Source organism: Megalobrama amblycephala, linkage group LG16, assembly GCF_018812025.1.
Source record: "Megalobrama amblycephala isolate DHTTF-2021 linkage group LG16, ASM1881202v1, whole genome shotgun sequence".
Classification (NCBI taxonomy): Eukaryota; Metazoa; Chordata; class Actinopteri; order Cypriniformes; family Xenocyprididae; genus Megalobrama; species Megalobrama amblycephala.
Window position 1 is genome coordinate 740,158 of NC_063059.1, and position 18,037 is coordinate 758,194.

General features: G+C 38.1%; 1 protein-coding gene across 3 annotated transcripts in view; it reads left to right on the plus strand.

Moving 5' to 3' along the window:
• stx1a (syntaxin 1A (brain)) overlaps positions 1-14,532 on the plus strand; it is a 41,254-nt gene extending 26,722 nt beyond the window's left edge. Inside the window, exons 5-10 of one of the 3 annotated variants that reach the window (XM_048161040.1) lie at positions 214-293; positions 394-502; positions 2,915-2,985; positions 4,815-4,952; positions 7,715-7,825; positions 12,266-14,532. In XM_048161040.1, the coding sequence (XP_048016997.1) occupies positions 214-293; positions 394-502; positions 2,915-2,985; positions 4,815-4,952; positions 7,715-7,825; positions 12,266-12,343 (587 nt within the window). In that variant the 3' untranslated portion in view covers positions 12,344-14,532. Of the gene's footprint in view, positions 1-213; positions 294-393; positions 503-2,914; positions 2,986-4,814; positions 4,953-7,714; positions 7,826-7,921; positions 8,033-12,265 lie in introns of all 3 variants that reach the window. The other 2 variants (XM_048161042.1, XM_048161041.1) reach the window with 2 other exon arrangements.
• Positions 14,533-18,037: the final 3,505 nt, after the last annotated feature.

The following is an 18,037-nucleotide window of genomic DNA, read 5'->3' on the forward strand; positions in this document are numbered from 1 at the left end:
ATTCTTCAAGTAGTGCATTACAGTAATCTAGTCTTGAGTCATGAGCACATGAATGAGCTTTTTGCCATTAGAAATCACCATATCATTAGCATTCACTCTTATTCACTATCGTTCCATAAAGCGATGAAGCGATTGTGGTGCCATTTGATGCATTGGTTCTTGTTTATTTAGAGTTAGTAAATAAATAACCACAGAAATGACTCTTTTTTAAAGATATCCAGCGGACCATAGAGCAGGAGGAGGCATTAAAGAGTGAACACCCGTCAGCTGATCTGAGGATACGGAAAACACAGGTGAGAGTCTCCATGCCAACACGTCAGTCTGCTACTCACTGATGACTGGCAGATACGTGTTGTTTTGAGTACATTATTACAAGAGGTCTCTGTTTTTCAGCACTCCACCTTGTCACGTAAATTTGTGGAGGTGATGTCTGAATATAATGCAACACAATCAGATTACAGGGAACGCTGTAAAAGACGGATACAGAGACAGCTGGAGATTAGTGAGTAAACACACACACACACACACACACCTGGTTTGTTTTCTCTGAGAATGCAAGGGAGGAAGTGCCTCCTCAAAAACATTTCCAAATTTTTATTCAAGCATGATAGAGAGCTGAGATGGTTACAACTACACAGCCCAGCCTGAAGATAGCTTTCATATTGGGAGATATTTGCATGCATCAGGGAGCCACTTTTGAATTGGGACATTGAAATCACGTTTGAATGCACGCTCGCATTTTACTTTTGCATTCACTATCACATGTTCTCTGTGAATAGGGAGCGGTGGTGCTGAGTTCATTTTCTACAAGTCGGTCTCGTCACTTACTCTCATCACTTGAACTCAGTTCGTGTTGGATGAGCTGGATGGGACTGAAGCGACTGTTTTCCAACTGAATTAAATGTTTTTTTATTTTTATAAAAAGCGGTGGTATATTCTATCCTAATGTCACCCTCACGGTCCATCATGGCAATATCACGAGACAGCCTTTCACCTCGACGAGAAATCTTGTCACATATTAATCTTGCGAGATCTCATGGCACAAGATCTCATCTCACCCCTAATAGATATAACCGACTTACATCTGTTCCACGACAGTTTTCCACAGCTGACCCCCATCTGTCTGCTGGGCCTTTCTGTGTCATCGGCTTCAATCTGGAACCATAATCATCCTGCCAGCTTGGGTGAAAAACCACTTGTGTTTGCAGTCCAGGACAATGTAGTAAGACTGGCCAGCTGCGTTGCCCGACACTCGACACACACTCTGTATTTAGTGTATTCAGCGTGTAATCAAATCTGAGATCTGTGATCCCGTCACACTGTTCATTATTAACTCGGTGAGCTACTAATTACAGATTGTCAGGGATGAACAATGGTGTATGTCACCTCTCTGTTTCAGGCTAGTGATTCTCTATTCTCATTTCAAAAGTGCAGCAGTTTCAGCAGGAGATCTTTTTTTGTGTAATTAGCCATAATTACAGACTTAGACACACATTTACTCCATTCGTTCTTGTGATTTTTGTGTCATTTGACCTTTGCGTGGAAACACTGATCATGACCTCACAGTACGGTTAGCTTGATGTTCCCATAGGAGTGATTTTCAAACAAGGCACCAAATTATGTTGTGAGTTTTGGTCACACGTCACTTGAATGTGAGAGTGTCAGATGATCCCTTCTTACTTCTTATCTCAGGGCACCAGCTAAGGAATTTCACCAATTATCAATGCAATGAAGACAATTAGTAAATGAATACCATAAATGGATAAAGGAATACAATGCATAAGATGCAAGTGATTGATGTTGCTATGGCAGAATTACATTATCGTATGGATGGTAATTTATATGACCCCAGGGGATGCTTACATATCTTAGAGTGTATAACAATACACATTTTTTTTTTAAAAATTGACATGAAATGAAAATGTACCCTAATTTCTAAATGCATGCTATCATATTGTGAACAATTCATTTATGCATGCGCTTGATTTTTAGTTTTTAGAGTTTAATCTGGTAATGTTCAGTCAGATTGATCAGCCAAATAGACTGCATACTTGCTCAGGTGGTTGCTGGGGGTAGTTTTATCCATCTCTAGCAGCTTGCAATGTGATATAATTTGTTAAAGTCATGCATTTTAATGTCATTCTTCTTGTTACTGCTTTTTCGGGGGATTTATATGTATGTCTATTTATGCAGCAGCATATCTTACATGCTCACAGCTGCGTGCACCCACCTATAAGCACATATTACCAACAAGCTCTTTAAATAACAACTAAAATAAATAAATAAATATTGCGCCATTGACTTTAAAGCAAGTTTCAGTTGGTCAATGGTGCAGTCGTTTTCAGTTGCCTCAAAATAGCAACACGCCAACAATGCATCTGAACACACCTTGTTTTCAGATCAGCACGCCCATGGGTGAACAGAAGGCTGTGAGTGCATTTGCTACTTAAACAACGTGGGCGCTGGACATGAAAATGGTAACTGTGTTGGGCTTAAACTAGAAAAAAACACTTGCGTCGCGCCTGGCATCACATTGTGCTGGGTGTATGATAGGGCCCACAATCTACCAAGACTAAATACATTAACATTTCCATATTCATTAACATGCTAAAACTATTTTGAGAGGTGTCATGATTGAACTACATTTACTCATCAACCCCTGTGTTATACTGTAGTCCTGAGAGAAGCGACACCCAGTAAAGGACAAAGAAGACCTCAATCATGGTTGTTTGTGTTGTCTACGATCTCTATCTAAAGGAGTTAATAAATCTCTCAATGCAAAAATCGAATATACGTTGTATGTGTCATTGTATTACTTTACATCATTGTATAATTTTACAAAAATGTAAACCTATGCTGCTTTATGTGCTATAGCACAAGCAAGCTATTAATATCATGTTTTTTTTCTGTGTAGCGGGAAGAAATACAACAAATGAAGAGTTGGAGAGTGTGTTAGAAAGTGACAACCCCATCTTCTCTTCAGGGGTGAGTGGATACAGCATTGTTAAAAGTAATATATTAGCACAGTAAATATGTGACTTTTTAAACTTTAAAGAAACAGAAAGAGAAATATGTAATAAAACTCTTTATAAAGTTAAAGTTTCTCAGTCTAAAGCAGTGGTTCCCAACCCTGGTCCTGGTGTATCCTCAACATGTTGATGTCTTTCTTATCTTATGGTGCATTCCATTTGTAATTGGCCACTGTGTGGCATCCCCTCTTCTTTTTATAACAGTCTGCAAACGTCTGGGGACTGAGGAGACAAGTTGCTGAAGTTTAGGAATAGGAATGTTGTCCCATTCTTGTCTAATACAGGCTTCTAGTTGCTCAACTGTCTTAGGTCTTCTTTGTCGCATCTTCCTCTTTATAATGCTCCAAATGTTTTCTATGGGTGAAAGATCTGGACTGCAGGCTGGCCATTTCAGTACCCGGATCCTTCTTCTACGCAGCCATGATGTTGTAATTGATGCAGTATGTGGTCTGGCATTGTCATGTTGGAAAATGCAAGGTCTTCCCTGAAAGAGACGACGTCTGGATGGGAGCATATGTTGTTCTAGAACTTGGATATACCTTTCAGCATTGATGGTGCCTTTCCAGATGTGTAAGCTGCCCATGCCACATGCACTCATGCAACCCCATACCATCAGAGATGCAGGCTTCTGAACTGAGCGCTGATAACAACTTGGGTTGTCCTTGTCCTCTTTAGTCCGGATGACATGGCGTCACAGTTTTCCAAAAAGAACTTCAAATTTTGACCACAGAACAGTTTTCCAGAGAAACACATAAAGAGAGAAACTCCTTTCTGATATTGCTCCACTATTTTTCGCCGCAGCATTGGGGGAATTGGTGATCCTCTGCCCATCTTGACTTCTGAGAGACACTGCCACTCTGAGAGGCTCTTTTTATACCCAATCATGTTGCCAATTGACCTAATAAGTTGCAAATTGGTCCTCCAGCTGTTCCTTATATGTACATTTAACTTTTCCGGCCTCTTATTGCTACCTGTCCCAACTTTTTTGGAATGTGTAGCTCTCATGAAATCCAAAATGAGCCAATATTTGGCATGACATTTCAAAATGTCTCACTTTCAACATTTGAAATGTTATTTATATTCTATTGTGAATAAAATATAAGTTTATGAGATTTGTAAATTATTGCATTCCGTTTTTATTCACAATTTGTACAGTTTCCCAACTTTTTTAGAATTGGGTTTGCATCTATGGTAGTGGTCATGACTTCTGGCTAGAGATAGTCTTGCTTTAAATGTGTACAGATCTATTGGGACTAACTTAAGTACTTTTACAGAAGAGCAAGCATTAACGCCCATCTAAATAGTATAAGTTAATCACCTCTGACGAATGACCAAGACTAATGAGTTTGTGACCATGAGATCTGTTTACAAGATTCTGAGCAACATTGGAATATGAAGTATAATCTACAAGTACAGTCTAAAGTAAATAGTTAAATGGGATAATCAAATGTCTAGGTAAATAATTATTAAAATGACCAATAATCGATTGGCATTCTAGCCTAAATTCTAGGTCATGATAACTTTGCGCCCTGAAAAGACCCTCAGGAAACCTTCACCCACACCAGTCATTTAATTAATTGAGTTTACAGGACACTAACACATTTGATGGGTCTTTAGAGCTGCAAAAATTAATGTTTTGTGAGATATGAGTTTTCAATCACCTTCACATACTGAACTTTTTGTTGTTGTTATTTTTGTGCTCAGTAAACCAGCCAGTGATTGAAGCATGTGGAAAACTATGTTGGAAAACTTGCAACTTTCTAATATCTTTCATTTTCACTACAGATCATCATGGACTGCAACATCACTGAACAGGCCATGAATGAGATTGAGACGCGACACAGTGAAATCATCAAATTGGAGAACAACATCCGTGAGCTGCATGATATGTTCACGGATATGGCCATGCTGGTAGAAAGCCAGGTGAGAGTAGAGCTGCTCACACTGATAAAAATGAATCATTGAGGCTGTAACATAAAGAAGTGTAAGTGTAATATAAAGAAATCCTTTTTTTTTCTTTGTTACTTTACTTGGAAGATTTGAGTAGCTCACTTAATTTGGATTTGTAGCAAAAGCATATTTTGTAATATTATATATTGCACTTCTTATCCTGGGTAATCTAGACAAGGCTTTGTAGACATGCATTTCCAACGTACTTTCTAATTTACATTTACTTAAAATATGTATTGCTGGATTTGGCTGATGCAATGAACCCTTTTCACACGGTGACGAAATCTCCATATTGCAATGTAAATCTAGCAACTTTTCTCATATTTCCAATGTTTTAATTATTTAGGGTAATTTTATAACACTGTTGTTTACGGTTGCATGGCAACAGCTTGAGGCTGTATACACTGGACACATCAAAGCGAACTTTCCAAATCTATTAGTTCTGTTGATGGAAGATTTGCGACGGTGTGTCTTACCTCAGGTACACTACAGGGCATCTGTTTACTATCTCGTGCCGGGCCGCATCAAGTGTAGACAGAATCACTGATTGTAATGGTTTCTTTTTTTTAATGCTTCGTGATGCACCGCTCGCATCTGGTACAGATACAGTTTACCACTATTATATGTGTGATGTTACCTTGCTTTTTGTTTATATATAAAAAAAGTCAACCATGCTGTGATTTCAAATACAGCTGCTGAAGGAGTGATGGTTTGGCTTCTGACTGCTCGGAACCCAAACTATCATCTGTCGTTATTTATTTCATTTATTGCATCCAGTGGTTGTAGACCTGCTTTTGTAGACTGGATTCTCATTAGCTCACTAGACGCTTGGAATTTCCCGAAAATGACATTTTTTAGTGCCCAAGTTACCATCTCAGCAAATGTCTGCAACGCTGATTGCTGATAATGTTGGCAGATACGTTCTTTAGCAGTCTTGTCTTGTTACATCATCTGTACCATGATCAAAATCGACTGTTGAATCCAGTGTTTATAGTGAACATTCTTTAAGCTCACCTTCAGAAAAACAAGCATCAAGATGGTAATAGACTTTATAATCAAACAGAATAATATCCACTGTATTTACCTCACAGTCACTTGTTTCCAACTAGTGTTGCTTTCGTCAACGAAAACTAAGACTAAAATAGTCATGGGTAATTCTGACTAAAATAAGACTAAAATGCTCAGACTTTTAGTCTACTGAAACTTGACTAGACTAAAAAGAGTATGAACGTGACTAAAACTAATAAAAACTAAAATGACCACTTGACACAAAGACTAGACTAAAACTAAAATTAAAACAGGCCGCCAAAACAACAACACTATTTCCAACAGCTCATTCACTCGGTTGCTCCAATAAACATGCTGTCCGAGATACTGAGATGAAAGTTTTTCCATCTTAGCTCTGGCAAAGCAATGGGCATCTATGATGCTAAGATTGCTTCGCTGCAAGGACACACAAGGTTACTGAGCTAGTTCTTCCAACTTCAACTAACTCTGTACTTCAGATTGGTCAGTTTTTTGAGAGAGTATTTTGCAATCTTTGTCTGCTTCTTTTGTGCAGTACACAGCATCCTCAGAGTTAAATCAACTCTGCTCAGAGTACATATGGTCCCTCTCTAAATGGTGTTAAAGTAACACTGAAGCAGAGTTAAAGTTAATGAGATAATTAAGCAATTAATAAGGCTGTGACTGAAGTCACTTGTAGTTCTTGTTTTTTCTTATTTCTTCTGTGACTCTGCTTGTTAATAGCAGGTGTTCATCACTAATGCGCAATTATCACTTAAGTAATTGCTTAATTATATCATTAAATTTAACTCTGCTTCAGTGTTACTTTAACACCATTTAGAGAGGGACCGTATGTACTCTGAGCAGAGTTGATTTAACTCTGGGGATTTTGCTGTGTACTCTGATAATAGACTATAAGTCTGCAAAAAACGCATTTACAGCTTGGTACCGTGACAGCCAGTGAACCTCATTCAAAGGTTTGAAAGACAGTGAATACTGTACTGTAATAGTCATTACTGCATTAATTTTATTACAAAAGTTTCATTAAATTGTTATACACTGGAAGTGACAGTTTGGACTCTTTCTACAGCATGATGAGAATAAAAGGTCTGTAAAAAAAAATCTCATTCTGTCAACTTTTACAACATTGAAATGAATTGATCAAGCTCAATCATTTAACCTGGCTACCAAAGTTAACTTTAATAAAGTTAACTTTTTTATTGTTCCAAATTTTTAGCCCCTACTGAGTGTCAAAATCAGCAACCCTTTTATCTTTCAGTCGTGTTATCCATTTTTGCCTAGTTTAATAAACTGTTAATTTTCTAAATTTTATAAATGTTTATTGTTTGAAATAAATCATGGATACTGATTACAGGGCAGGTGCAAAATTCTGTTAGCATGGTTGCAAAAATGCAGAATCTATTATAAAATAAAAGATAACATTTACTTTGAAGTTTAATACTTAACACTTCCTTTCAATGGCCCTTTTGATGTTTATGCATATTTTTGGTTGGCAGTCATTGGAGGAATATTTGGTTTGTAGAAAAATGTAATTACAGCATCTGCCAGCAGGGTCTAATGGGGCAAAACCTTGACACCTTGGTTTTTAAACCCTATTTTGTGCACTTTTGTGCTAAATATACTTAACAGTGTGCCATTGCTCTCCAATATATTCTCAATGATAAATGAATCAGTGGTTTAGTGAGCTATATTTCCCTGTCTTCTTTTAGGGAGAGTTAATAAACAATATAGAGAAGAATGTCTGCAATGCTCAGGAATATGTGGAAAAGGCCAAAGAGGAAACCAAAGCAGCTGTCAAAGTCCAGAAGACTAGCAGGACGGTGAGATATAGCAACCAATGCATTAAACTCCTCTGAAATCACTTTCTCTTTCTCTTTCCTCCTCCTCTGGTGCCGTCCATCTTCTGTTCTGGTCAGGGAGAGATGGTAGACCGTATAGAGTATAATGTCGAGCGTACAGTGGATTACATTAAGGACGCAGTGCGAGACACCACAAAGGCTGTAAAGTACCAGAGTAATACACGAAGGGTGAGTGAAAGATACGTCAGTGCCTGCCATCCGTCCTGCATGAGCGTTTGCACATCCCTCTCACTTCCGGCCTTTTTCCATTCCCCCTCCTCATACTGTTATGAGAAGCTTTGTCTGTGTGCTGTCAACATTGTCAATCATTGAGGTGTCTCACAGATATTTGTTTATCGGTCAGTAAGATGTTATTCCATTAATACATTTAAAAGCTTTCCAAATGCACAAGAACAAACCAAGTATAAAAGTTTCTTCTACATTCTCTGGCCACCTCACATACACAAAAAGACAGTCCGACATGAAAATCAACCAACCACAGTTTACCATGACATGCAGGGGAAAATTAATCTGCAAGGTTGAGCTGAAGGTGATCGGAGCGACTCAAGCCAGCAAAGGGACCAGATCAGTGAGGTTGTTGGACAGGAGCTGATGATTCACAGAAGCAGAGGACAGGTCCTGTAGTGAATGACGTACAGCAAGATGGTCTCAAGATTTTCCACATTTGAAGCCAGAATATCTTTAAAAATGCAGACCTATCATGTCTGAACTTGCTGAAAGAGTTTAAAGGTGCATTGTGGAGGATTTTCAGTTACTGTTTGTAAACACAACATTTAGACTAGGCCCCTCCTTCCGGGGTGGGCTCAACTCTGCCAGAAGCCACGCCCCCTGCATCTGACATCATATCAGTTGCCAGATCACATGCTGCCCAACCAGCAGCAGCATCAGTCAAGAACGGAAACTACCTGCGGAACGATGGTAGTTGCATATTGTGTTTATGCATAAATCGCAGTATTTTCTGTGTATATGAAGGAACAGTTAAGGTCCGTTCACACCAAGAATGATACGATAGCTATATTAGCGTCCACACCAGCGAACGATAACGGTCTGTTTATTCTAAGCTCACGCTGCTGTTTCCAAGTGTGTACAACACGGGTGTGCCTCATACGTCCTGAAAAGTGAAGCTGACGGGCTCTTTGATCGCCCCCTGGTGGCTGGATGCAGTACAGGTCATAAACCCCGCCCTCTCAATGCAGTCGAATGAGACTTAAGTTAAAACATAAAAATAAATTATGCTTCAAATAAAACTTTCCGAAAGATGGTTTTGGTCATTTAAGGTAGTTGTTATCACGCTGATATATATTCAATTGTTCGTTTTTGTGATAATTTAGATTTTAGCTAGCAATTTGGTGCTATAGAAACGGGGCGTGTCGTCGTGATTCGAAGTTGATTGACAGCTTGTCTGAGGACTGTCGGAGCTTCGAGGGGAGATTGAAGATGTATAACTAACTATTAATTTTCGATTTCTGTGTTATTTAACACCAACAAAATGAGTTGTTCAGCAGTAAACTGTACTAACCGACCTACAGGACCTGACGGATCATCTGAGCTTTTCTCGGTAATGTTAAATGTGGACTTCATAAGCTAATTAATAAACGTTATTAGTTAAGATAACACGCCTAACGCCATGACGGGAAAAAAGCAGGTGATCGTTATCTGGCAGTTATAATTATTTTTATGGGTATAAAATAATAATTAGCAGGACGAAACTAATGATAGCCTTACTCTAATTAATTATAGAGCACTGTCTACAGCAATCGATCTCCTGTAACGTTAGTTTAACCCTTTATTTAAAATGGCAGGACCGTTTCTGATGATTTAGAGTTGTTTCTAGTGGCATATTATATTGAGTTCATCTACTGAATTTGCTGTTTCAAAAATATTATTGCTCTAGAAACAGAATAGCCTATTATTTTATAGGTAGAATTTTAAATTACGTATAATTTATTATAGTCTATTTAAAATACATGAATGATGACGCAGTCGTCTGGGCGGAAGTTTGATACCGTGACTCCGCCTCCGGCTCCACTGACGATTCCTTCTGCGCATGCCCAGGCTCCAAACCTTTTTTTTTTTGACGTTTATGCGTAACGTTTTGGCTTCAGTTCAATACAATGGAAGGAAGCGGCGTCGCGGCGTCCATCTTTTTTTACAGTCTATGGTACAACATGTTTTTGCTGTTCTTGTTGCATTTACAGGCTTTAACCAGCAGATGTCCTCAGCATGCTATGTTTGAGTGAATAGCTAGTGTAATCGATATGATCTAACAGGGAATTTAGCTGATGAAGTCAATATAGTGGAATAAAAACAACAGCTAGTCTTTCACTGCAACTTCAAAGCAAGCAAGAAAATGTCGAAACTAGTGCTGGAGGTGATTGTGTTACACTGTTTGCTATAATGATCTCATCGTTAATACTTCTCACCATTTATTCAGAGGGTACGACTGATTGATTTCCATATATCCATTTTCTTTAAAGTATCCTTGAAAAGAGGGTTCGACTTGTCAAACAGTGTTGGATTTTTCTGGACCTCAGTGATTAATTTCTCCGCAATGTCGTCCGCCATTTTAAATGCACAAGCCCTTCGATTAGAACGGATTCTGATTGACTGTCAGTGTTTTATCATTCAACAGCAGGAAAAAATTGTTCTGAAAGTGATCCCAACGATATTGTTTCTCTGTATCATTATCATTATAGCTGTGGTGTGGACTCTGCTATTCTTTTATATTTAGAACGATTTTTAGAACTTTAATAATTGATGTCCAAAGTTCCATTTCTGGGTGAACTAAACCTGAATGGTAAATGGTAGGGGTGTGACAGGATCTCGTGAGATGAGATTTCTCATTGAGGTAAAAAGCTGTCTCGCGATTTTCCATGATGGAGCGTGAGGGTGAAATTAGGGTAGAATATGCCACTGCTACATTTACATTACGCCTCCACTGTCGTGTTGCTTTTTATAGAAATAAAAACCATTTAATTCATTTGGATAATGGTAATTTCAGTCCCATCCAGCTAATCCAACACAAGAATGTAGAGATGTAGAGTTGTACCTAGTGCAGCAGGAATCAGAGTTCACTGATTATATGACGAGATGACTGACAAGACCATGGTGGAGGATTCGATCCACAACAGAGCCTAAGCGTCTGATAAATGTCTAATCGGTAACACTTTAGAATACTGATCCTTCATTAATGAATAACTACACAGGAACAAATGAATAATGCATTATTAACACTCTAGTAACTACTATTAACTAACAAGTAACTCTGATGAATGAATTAGTAAGTAATAGTGCTCATTTGTAGGTGGTAGTTCACTATTAACTAATCAGTAACTACTGTTTTTTCATACCTCTAAGAGAACTACTAAGAACTACTATATACAGGTTCATAATTAACATGAATGATGCATAATGTATAATTCATTCTAAAGTAAAGGCCTTGGTAAACCACTAGTAATGAGTGAAGTATTACTAAATACTTAATAAAGAATTACTAATTATTTGGATCAGTATTCTAAAGTGAAAAACATGATAACTCTCTAGTAACTACTGAAGTCATTGTAAACTTTTGATGTTTTTGTATGTTTTTGTACAGTAATTCCTTATGATATATTTGGTAACACTTAAGTAATTACTAGTGGGTTACTATGATCTTCACTTTAGAATACTGATCCAAATAAATAGTAGTTCCTTTATAAGGATGTAGTAACACTTGAGTAATTACTAGTGGGTTACTATGATCTTCACTTTAGAATACTGATCCAAAAAAGTAGTAGTTACTTTAGAGTTATATAGTAACTCTTGAGTTATTACTATCCAATACTTTACAAAAACCTCAAAAGTTTACAGTGACTTCAGTAGTTACTAGAGAGTTATCATGTTTTTCACTTTAGAATACTGATCCAAATAATTAGTAATTCCTTCTTAGGTATTTGGTAATACTTCACTCATTACTAGTGGGTTACCAAAGCCTTTACTATAGAATTAATTATACATTATGCATTATTCACATTAATTACGAACCTGTATATAGTAGTTCTTAGTAGTTCTCTGGGAGGTATGAAAAAAACTGTAGTTACTGATTAGTTAATAGTGAACTACCACCTTCAACTGAGCACTATTACTTACTAATTCATTCATCAGAGTTACTTGTTAGTTAATAGTAGTTACTAGAGTGTTAATAATGCATTACTCATTTGTTCCTGTGTAGTTATTCATTAATGAAGGATCAGTATTCTAAAGTGTTACCGTCTAATCTTGTAGATCTCAAGCTCAGTGTTCATAGAGTGCGCATTAAAACCTGATTTCAACTAATGTCTCATCTCATCTCTAAGATTTTTAATCCCTTCAGCACTAAGATATCACAAAGTGACCTCTGCTTTCTGTCCATGTCCTCCACAGAAGTTGATCCTGATAGGCAGCTGTGTGTCCGTCTGCCTTCTCATCCTCATCATCTCTCTAGCCATTGGATTGACCTAACCAAGACACCTCACCTGTGTAGTGCTCAGACATTACTGACAGGCAGAAACTCAGGACCATCTGTTTTCATCTTCTCTTATTTGTGATATAGCCAATAGTTTCAAGAGATTTTGTTAAAAACAAAGACACAGACATGCTGGGAAATAACGTACAGATTGAGTGTGTAATAAGGTGAAAAAAGCTGGACTGTGAGATGGGATACGGTGTACAGTGCCTAGAAAAAGTATTCACTTTCTGGGAATCATTTATTACAGTAATTATAGCCATATCAATCACGTGCAGTGATTCTGTGTGAGTGTGTAGCTCTCTTTATCGCTGCACATCTGCCCACTGCTGTCGTCTTCAAGGTTAGTAACGATCTCACTTTAGCTTTTTATATAATAAATAATAATCGCTTGCTTTCCCCAGAGATGTTTTTGGTGCTCCATACATACTACTGAGGGTGAATACTGTTTATAGGCACTATTTATCTCCCAACCTCTGTTTGTGTTGTGTTTCATATCACTGTGTCTGCTCCGCATGCATTAAGTGTGTTGTGGCGTGTTTGTAATCCATTGGGAAGAGAGCTGGGATGATGGATCAACAGTGTCACACACTTGCTACACTCCTTACATTCAAAACGATGCCGTCGTGGAGAGCAGCTGCTGCTTTCTCTAATCTCTGACATTAGTCAGCACATATTATAACTGCATTACATCAGCATATAAGCTGTGTGATGATGTCCCATTATCTGTCATAAATGAATCAAAAACCCCAACATTAAACTCAAACTGCTCTCCACGAATCTTTAAATATGCAATGAAATATCTGCCTGGGTCTTTACAGTAACTTTTCTTTTCTACTTTTCATGCTGCCTGGAACACCATTATTTTCTTGACCTTCCAAATACAGAAGAAAATCATGATTATTATCTCTTGTGTGCTGCTTGCAGTCATAGTTGCTTTCATCATTGGTGGTGTGTTGGCCTGAATGACACACACCGAGCACGATGTGTTTGGACCGGATAATAAAGACACTGGTTCTGCAATGTGTTATAGCTGGAACACACTACAAGATCTGATAGTTGAAAACATTTTTTTAAAATACAAAGTTAAAAGCACAGGTGTCCCTGAACAAAACTCAATGTGTTGCCTGTCACTGTGATACTTTGAGGACTTGTGAAGGAAACATATTCTCTCAATCCACAATGACAAACAGAAAGATGTCCAGTTATCATTAATAAACCACTAGTCTTTGAAATGCAAAGAAAGATTTGTGTTTGTTTTATTCTGTGAAAAATAACTTGTAATTGTTGCATTTTTCAGAAATAAAGTATAAATAAAGTATAATCTTCGACGTTGTGTCGATGTAGTGACACTAGGGGTCGCACTTGAGAGCCTCAAACACCTCTGATACTTCAGAAAAGACCAGTGAGATTTGGGCTCGCACCACTCATTCAGATTTGTTTTTTTATAGATGCCCTCAATTAATTTCATAATTAATTTCATAAATGACCTTTATCTGACCGAGTCTTTCTGTGCTCTAAATCACTCACAAATCTTTTGACAGCTTGATAATCTCTATTCTTTATATAATATTTTGTTTTTTTGTTTTTCATGCCTTTTGCAAGACATTGCACAATTTCATGCTTTTCATCTTCAGTAAGATCTTTCTTCCTCCCCATATTGCAAGAGAACTGTGACTTGCTTAATAATGTGGAACAGCCTCTTCGACTAGGGTTTGCATTTACTTAAGAAGACCTGACAAACTATTAAAAGTCCCCCTGTAGTCAGTAATTTTATCCCTTAAAACTCATCTTTGATCACCAAAATGACATATTTAAATGTTTTCTTTCCTGTGAATGAATTCTTTAAGCCTTAAAATAGCTTGAATGTAACTCTACACCCTTGCCTCATTTAATATACTCGGATCAATGAATATGCGAATTAGCCCCGCCTCCACTCGCTCACGCCAGCTCAGAGATCCACTCGGTCAACTTACTGAGGTAAACACTCACAATGGTATCGCTCTTTACAGCATTGTTGCTAACAAACCATGTTCCTGTTCTTCATCTCAGAGTCAGACAGCTGTCTTCTAACAATCATCATCCTTACAAACACTTCGAACAACTCAGAACGTCAGTGGAGAAAGACATCGTAATATACATCATACACCCGCTATATTGCTAAATCTATGCAATTTTCATATCAACAGAAAAATATACCAGGATAATCTGGCTTCTTTCGAGATTCCCCTGCCCACACATTGTCATGATTGATTACAAGCTAGTTTGTGACTTTTTTCACTGTACTTTTTTCAAGGATACTTTTTTCACTGCGGTTTTAAGGAGAAAATACTCAGCAATAGTGTTGACTGATGAATTTGCACATGGTTTGTCTTAAAGCATATTAAAAACACCACACAGACATGTTCTTTTAACAAACCTGATACCAGTTAAAGATATGGGGAAATAAAACAAACAATCTCCTAAAATCTGAATGTTTATTATACTGAAATCCTACTGATGTCACTTGCTCATTAATCTGGAACACATGCTGAATTCCCTAACGCTAACGATATAAGGGATGTCCCGATCCCATCTCAAGGATTGGTATTAGGCCGATTAAACATTTTTTTAACTGATTGGTAAGACTGATTGTTTATTTTAAGTCAGCTGCAGGTGTCATGCACTAGGTGGCGCTATGCACCTTCAGGTCATTAATTAAAAAGAAAAGAAGTTCAAATGTGCATGTGATTTGCAAGAACCAATGAGGTCTGTTCTAGCGCATCACGTGTTCAAGCTTCTGAGTTTTTTCTTCCTTTTTTTCTTTTTGTTGAAATTATTTCTATTCAGCGCATGACTTTCACAGTGCATTATGGTTATTCTCTAGTCATAGAGCATACATCAGTTATTGTGGTGCAGTGGGATTGAATGAGTGCACTCGATAATGTCCAGGGGTGTGTCTCAATCAGTTCCCTCGCTCCCGAGCTCGTGAATCAGTATATCGTGTACACGAATTCGGGCACTGATAAGGACAGTAAAAGATGCTGGTTCACTACACATTGGGACACTTATGACTCTATTTCCGGCAACGTGACAACGTCCTCATTGTACAACATCACTACTGGTATTTATGAACAACAACAGAGCTGATATTTTCTGACATTACTTGTAATGTTATTTAAAGTACATTATGATTAATTATTTGCTTGTTACTTATACGTGCAACAGTAACCAGCCGTGAATAAATTATAAATGTTAGCTAGATTGTTTATTACCTGTCTAGCAATGTATGTTTATGCTGAAATATAATAAAATAACGGTTTGTATTTTTAAAAACATCTATCGCGTATCGTTATGTGTAGTGAGTTGGCTCACGTGATTCAAGTTTCGCGCTTCAGAACTTCATTAAGGGAGCATAGTGAGCATCGATCATAGACAGTAAAAGAAATGGACACAGCGACCCCATTGGAACTCAATTGAGACAAGTGAAGCCCATTTTTAGCGATTTTTAGCACTTCCGTTTCTGACGCGCAGACTCAAACTAAGCTTGATGACGTCAGCAACCTGTCTGACAGATGTAAATCTTCTAGTAGCTGTGCGTGCAAACTGCCATCGTTAATCTTGCAGAGACGGCGAGCTTGAGCGGGGAGTTCTTTGGCGTGAGTGAGCAGGAGTAAGTATTCTGATTAATTATTTTGTATAGTATTTTAAAATGTAACGCCAGTACGCCATATTAAGTTAATGCATACTATTGCCTGCGAGCTTCTCCTCCTGTCTGTACGGTAATTTCTCTACTGTGCGACAGAGAGTCGAGTGGTTATGACGCAATCGTTAGCCTATTTTTACAAAAACTGTTTCTATGGGGCCATAATGTAACATAGAAGGTAATGGAGCCCTTTATACATTGTCGTGTATCTTTAGAAATAAATAATGGACAAATTGAGTCTTTAAACGCCTCAGATGTAAAGTTATTCGCTGTCAAAGTGACGCCAAAATGAATGGGAGTCAATGGGATGGCTAACGCAAGTGAAGTTCTGCTACAAGATGGCGGCACGCGGCCGACTTCAACTTCCGGTCGACTTCCTTGGGCACTGGCATCGATGCTCCCTGGTTTTCACGGTGCATTGTGGGACTTTTCAGGGAGCGAACGTTTCAGTGCCCTGGAAGGATTCTGCGATTGAGACAGCCCTTAAAATGGCCGACTCCCTGGTCAGTGCCCTGACTACTGAACTAGGGAGCTGATTGAGACACAGGGGAGGTTTCGGACACTTTTGTTGAGCCGCACTGAAGCGAGCTCTGTGGCAGACTTCCTCCCGACAGTCAAAGCAGAGTTACACCACGAAAGTGCAGACTTGAGTGTTTAGGTGCCATTTGGGACAGGGCCATTGTGTCCCTCCTGCCACAACACTAACGGTGCGTTCCAAACGGGATATATCGCCCTCTGTAGGGCACTTTGGAGTGAAAACAATCATGGCCGCCATGTTGAAGGGTCCAAAACGAAGTGCTCAAAACTGGCCACTTCAAAGGACTCTTCGTAATGAAGGATTTCGAAGGGTACAACTGATGGACACTTTCGGGCCCCCATGATCCTTTGCACAGGGAAGTTGTTTGACGTCACAGAATGGGTACAGGAGGTTAGGAGTTCGATTTTACCTATAAATGCATGTATAGTATTTTTCTATACTACTGTAATATTTATACGAGTTATATTTGGTACATTATAATGGTCAAAATGACATTGTACTTAAACAAAAATATTTTACAGCTCCCTTTATCAGTGCATTCAAATGTTTCTAATACATAGACACAATATATGGTGCAATAAACCTAAATAAATAAATAAACTAACGTTAAACTAAAGGCGCAGCTTACACAATCTACTCCTCCTTGATTGTCTTGTTAAGATGACGCAGAAGTGCGTTCCAAAAAAAGAGTTTTTTTGACCCCTACACTTTTCATCCCTTCGAAGCTCCCTTTGTAGGGATTAGGGCATAGGGATGAGCCCTTCCGCATGTCTGGGAAACGGTCTCGGCTCCTCAGCACAAACCTGAATGAGTGAATGCACTTATGACATAAACATGTTGATGTTCATTTTAAAGACAAGTAGCTTACAAATCTCTGACCTTTTATGATTAAAGGTAGTCCATTTTTTTTGTGTGTGTTATCTTTCAAGGCATTATAATATTGATAATGTGATGTATAATTATGTATTCAGCATTTATAATCAAATGTATCGTTATAAATTAAGTTTTATGACTATATATTCAGGATTTACAATTCAAATTTCAGTAACTAGATTGATTCCATAATTTCTCTAATATGAATGTATATTTTGTGATGTGTGTACAGTACTGATGTTCAGTTTATTGACCGATGCCTCTTACACTCCATCACACACCAATGACATCTGAGGGATCAAGCTAAATTTGAAGTTGTATATTGTGGTTTTACATTTTATTTATTTCTTTAATGCACTTTTTTTCCTTTTAAAAGGGTGAAATAAACTTTTGAATTTTCGATCTGTTTGCTGTCTTGATTTTCGTCACCCCTTCTCTGAAAAGAGTCACTAATGAATGTACTGTATGTATTTTGCATTGGTTGCTTTCTGACCTCATAATATAATGAGCTGGAACTGAAGCCCATCTGGACCACAGAAGCCAGAGAACATTGGGAAAACTGAGCTTCTCCCCTCGGACCCGGAAAACACCTAT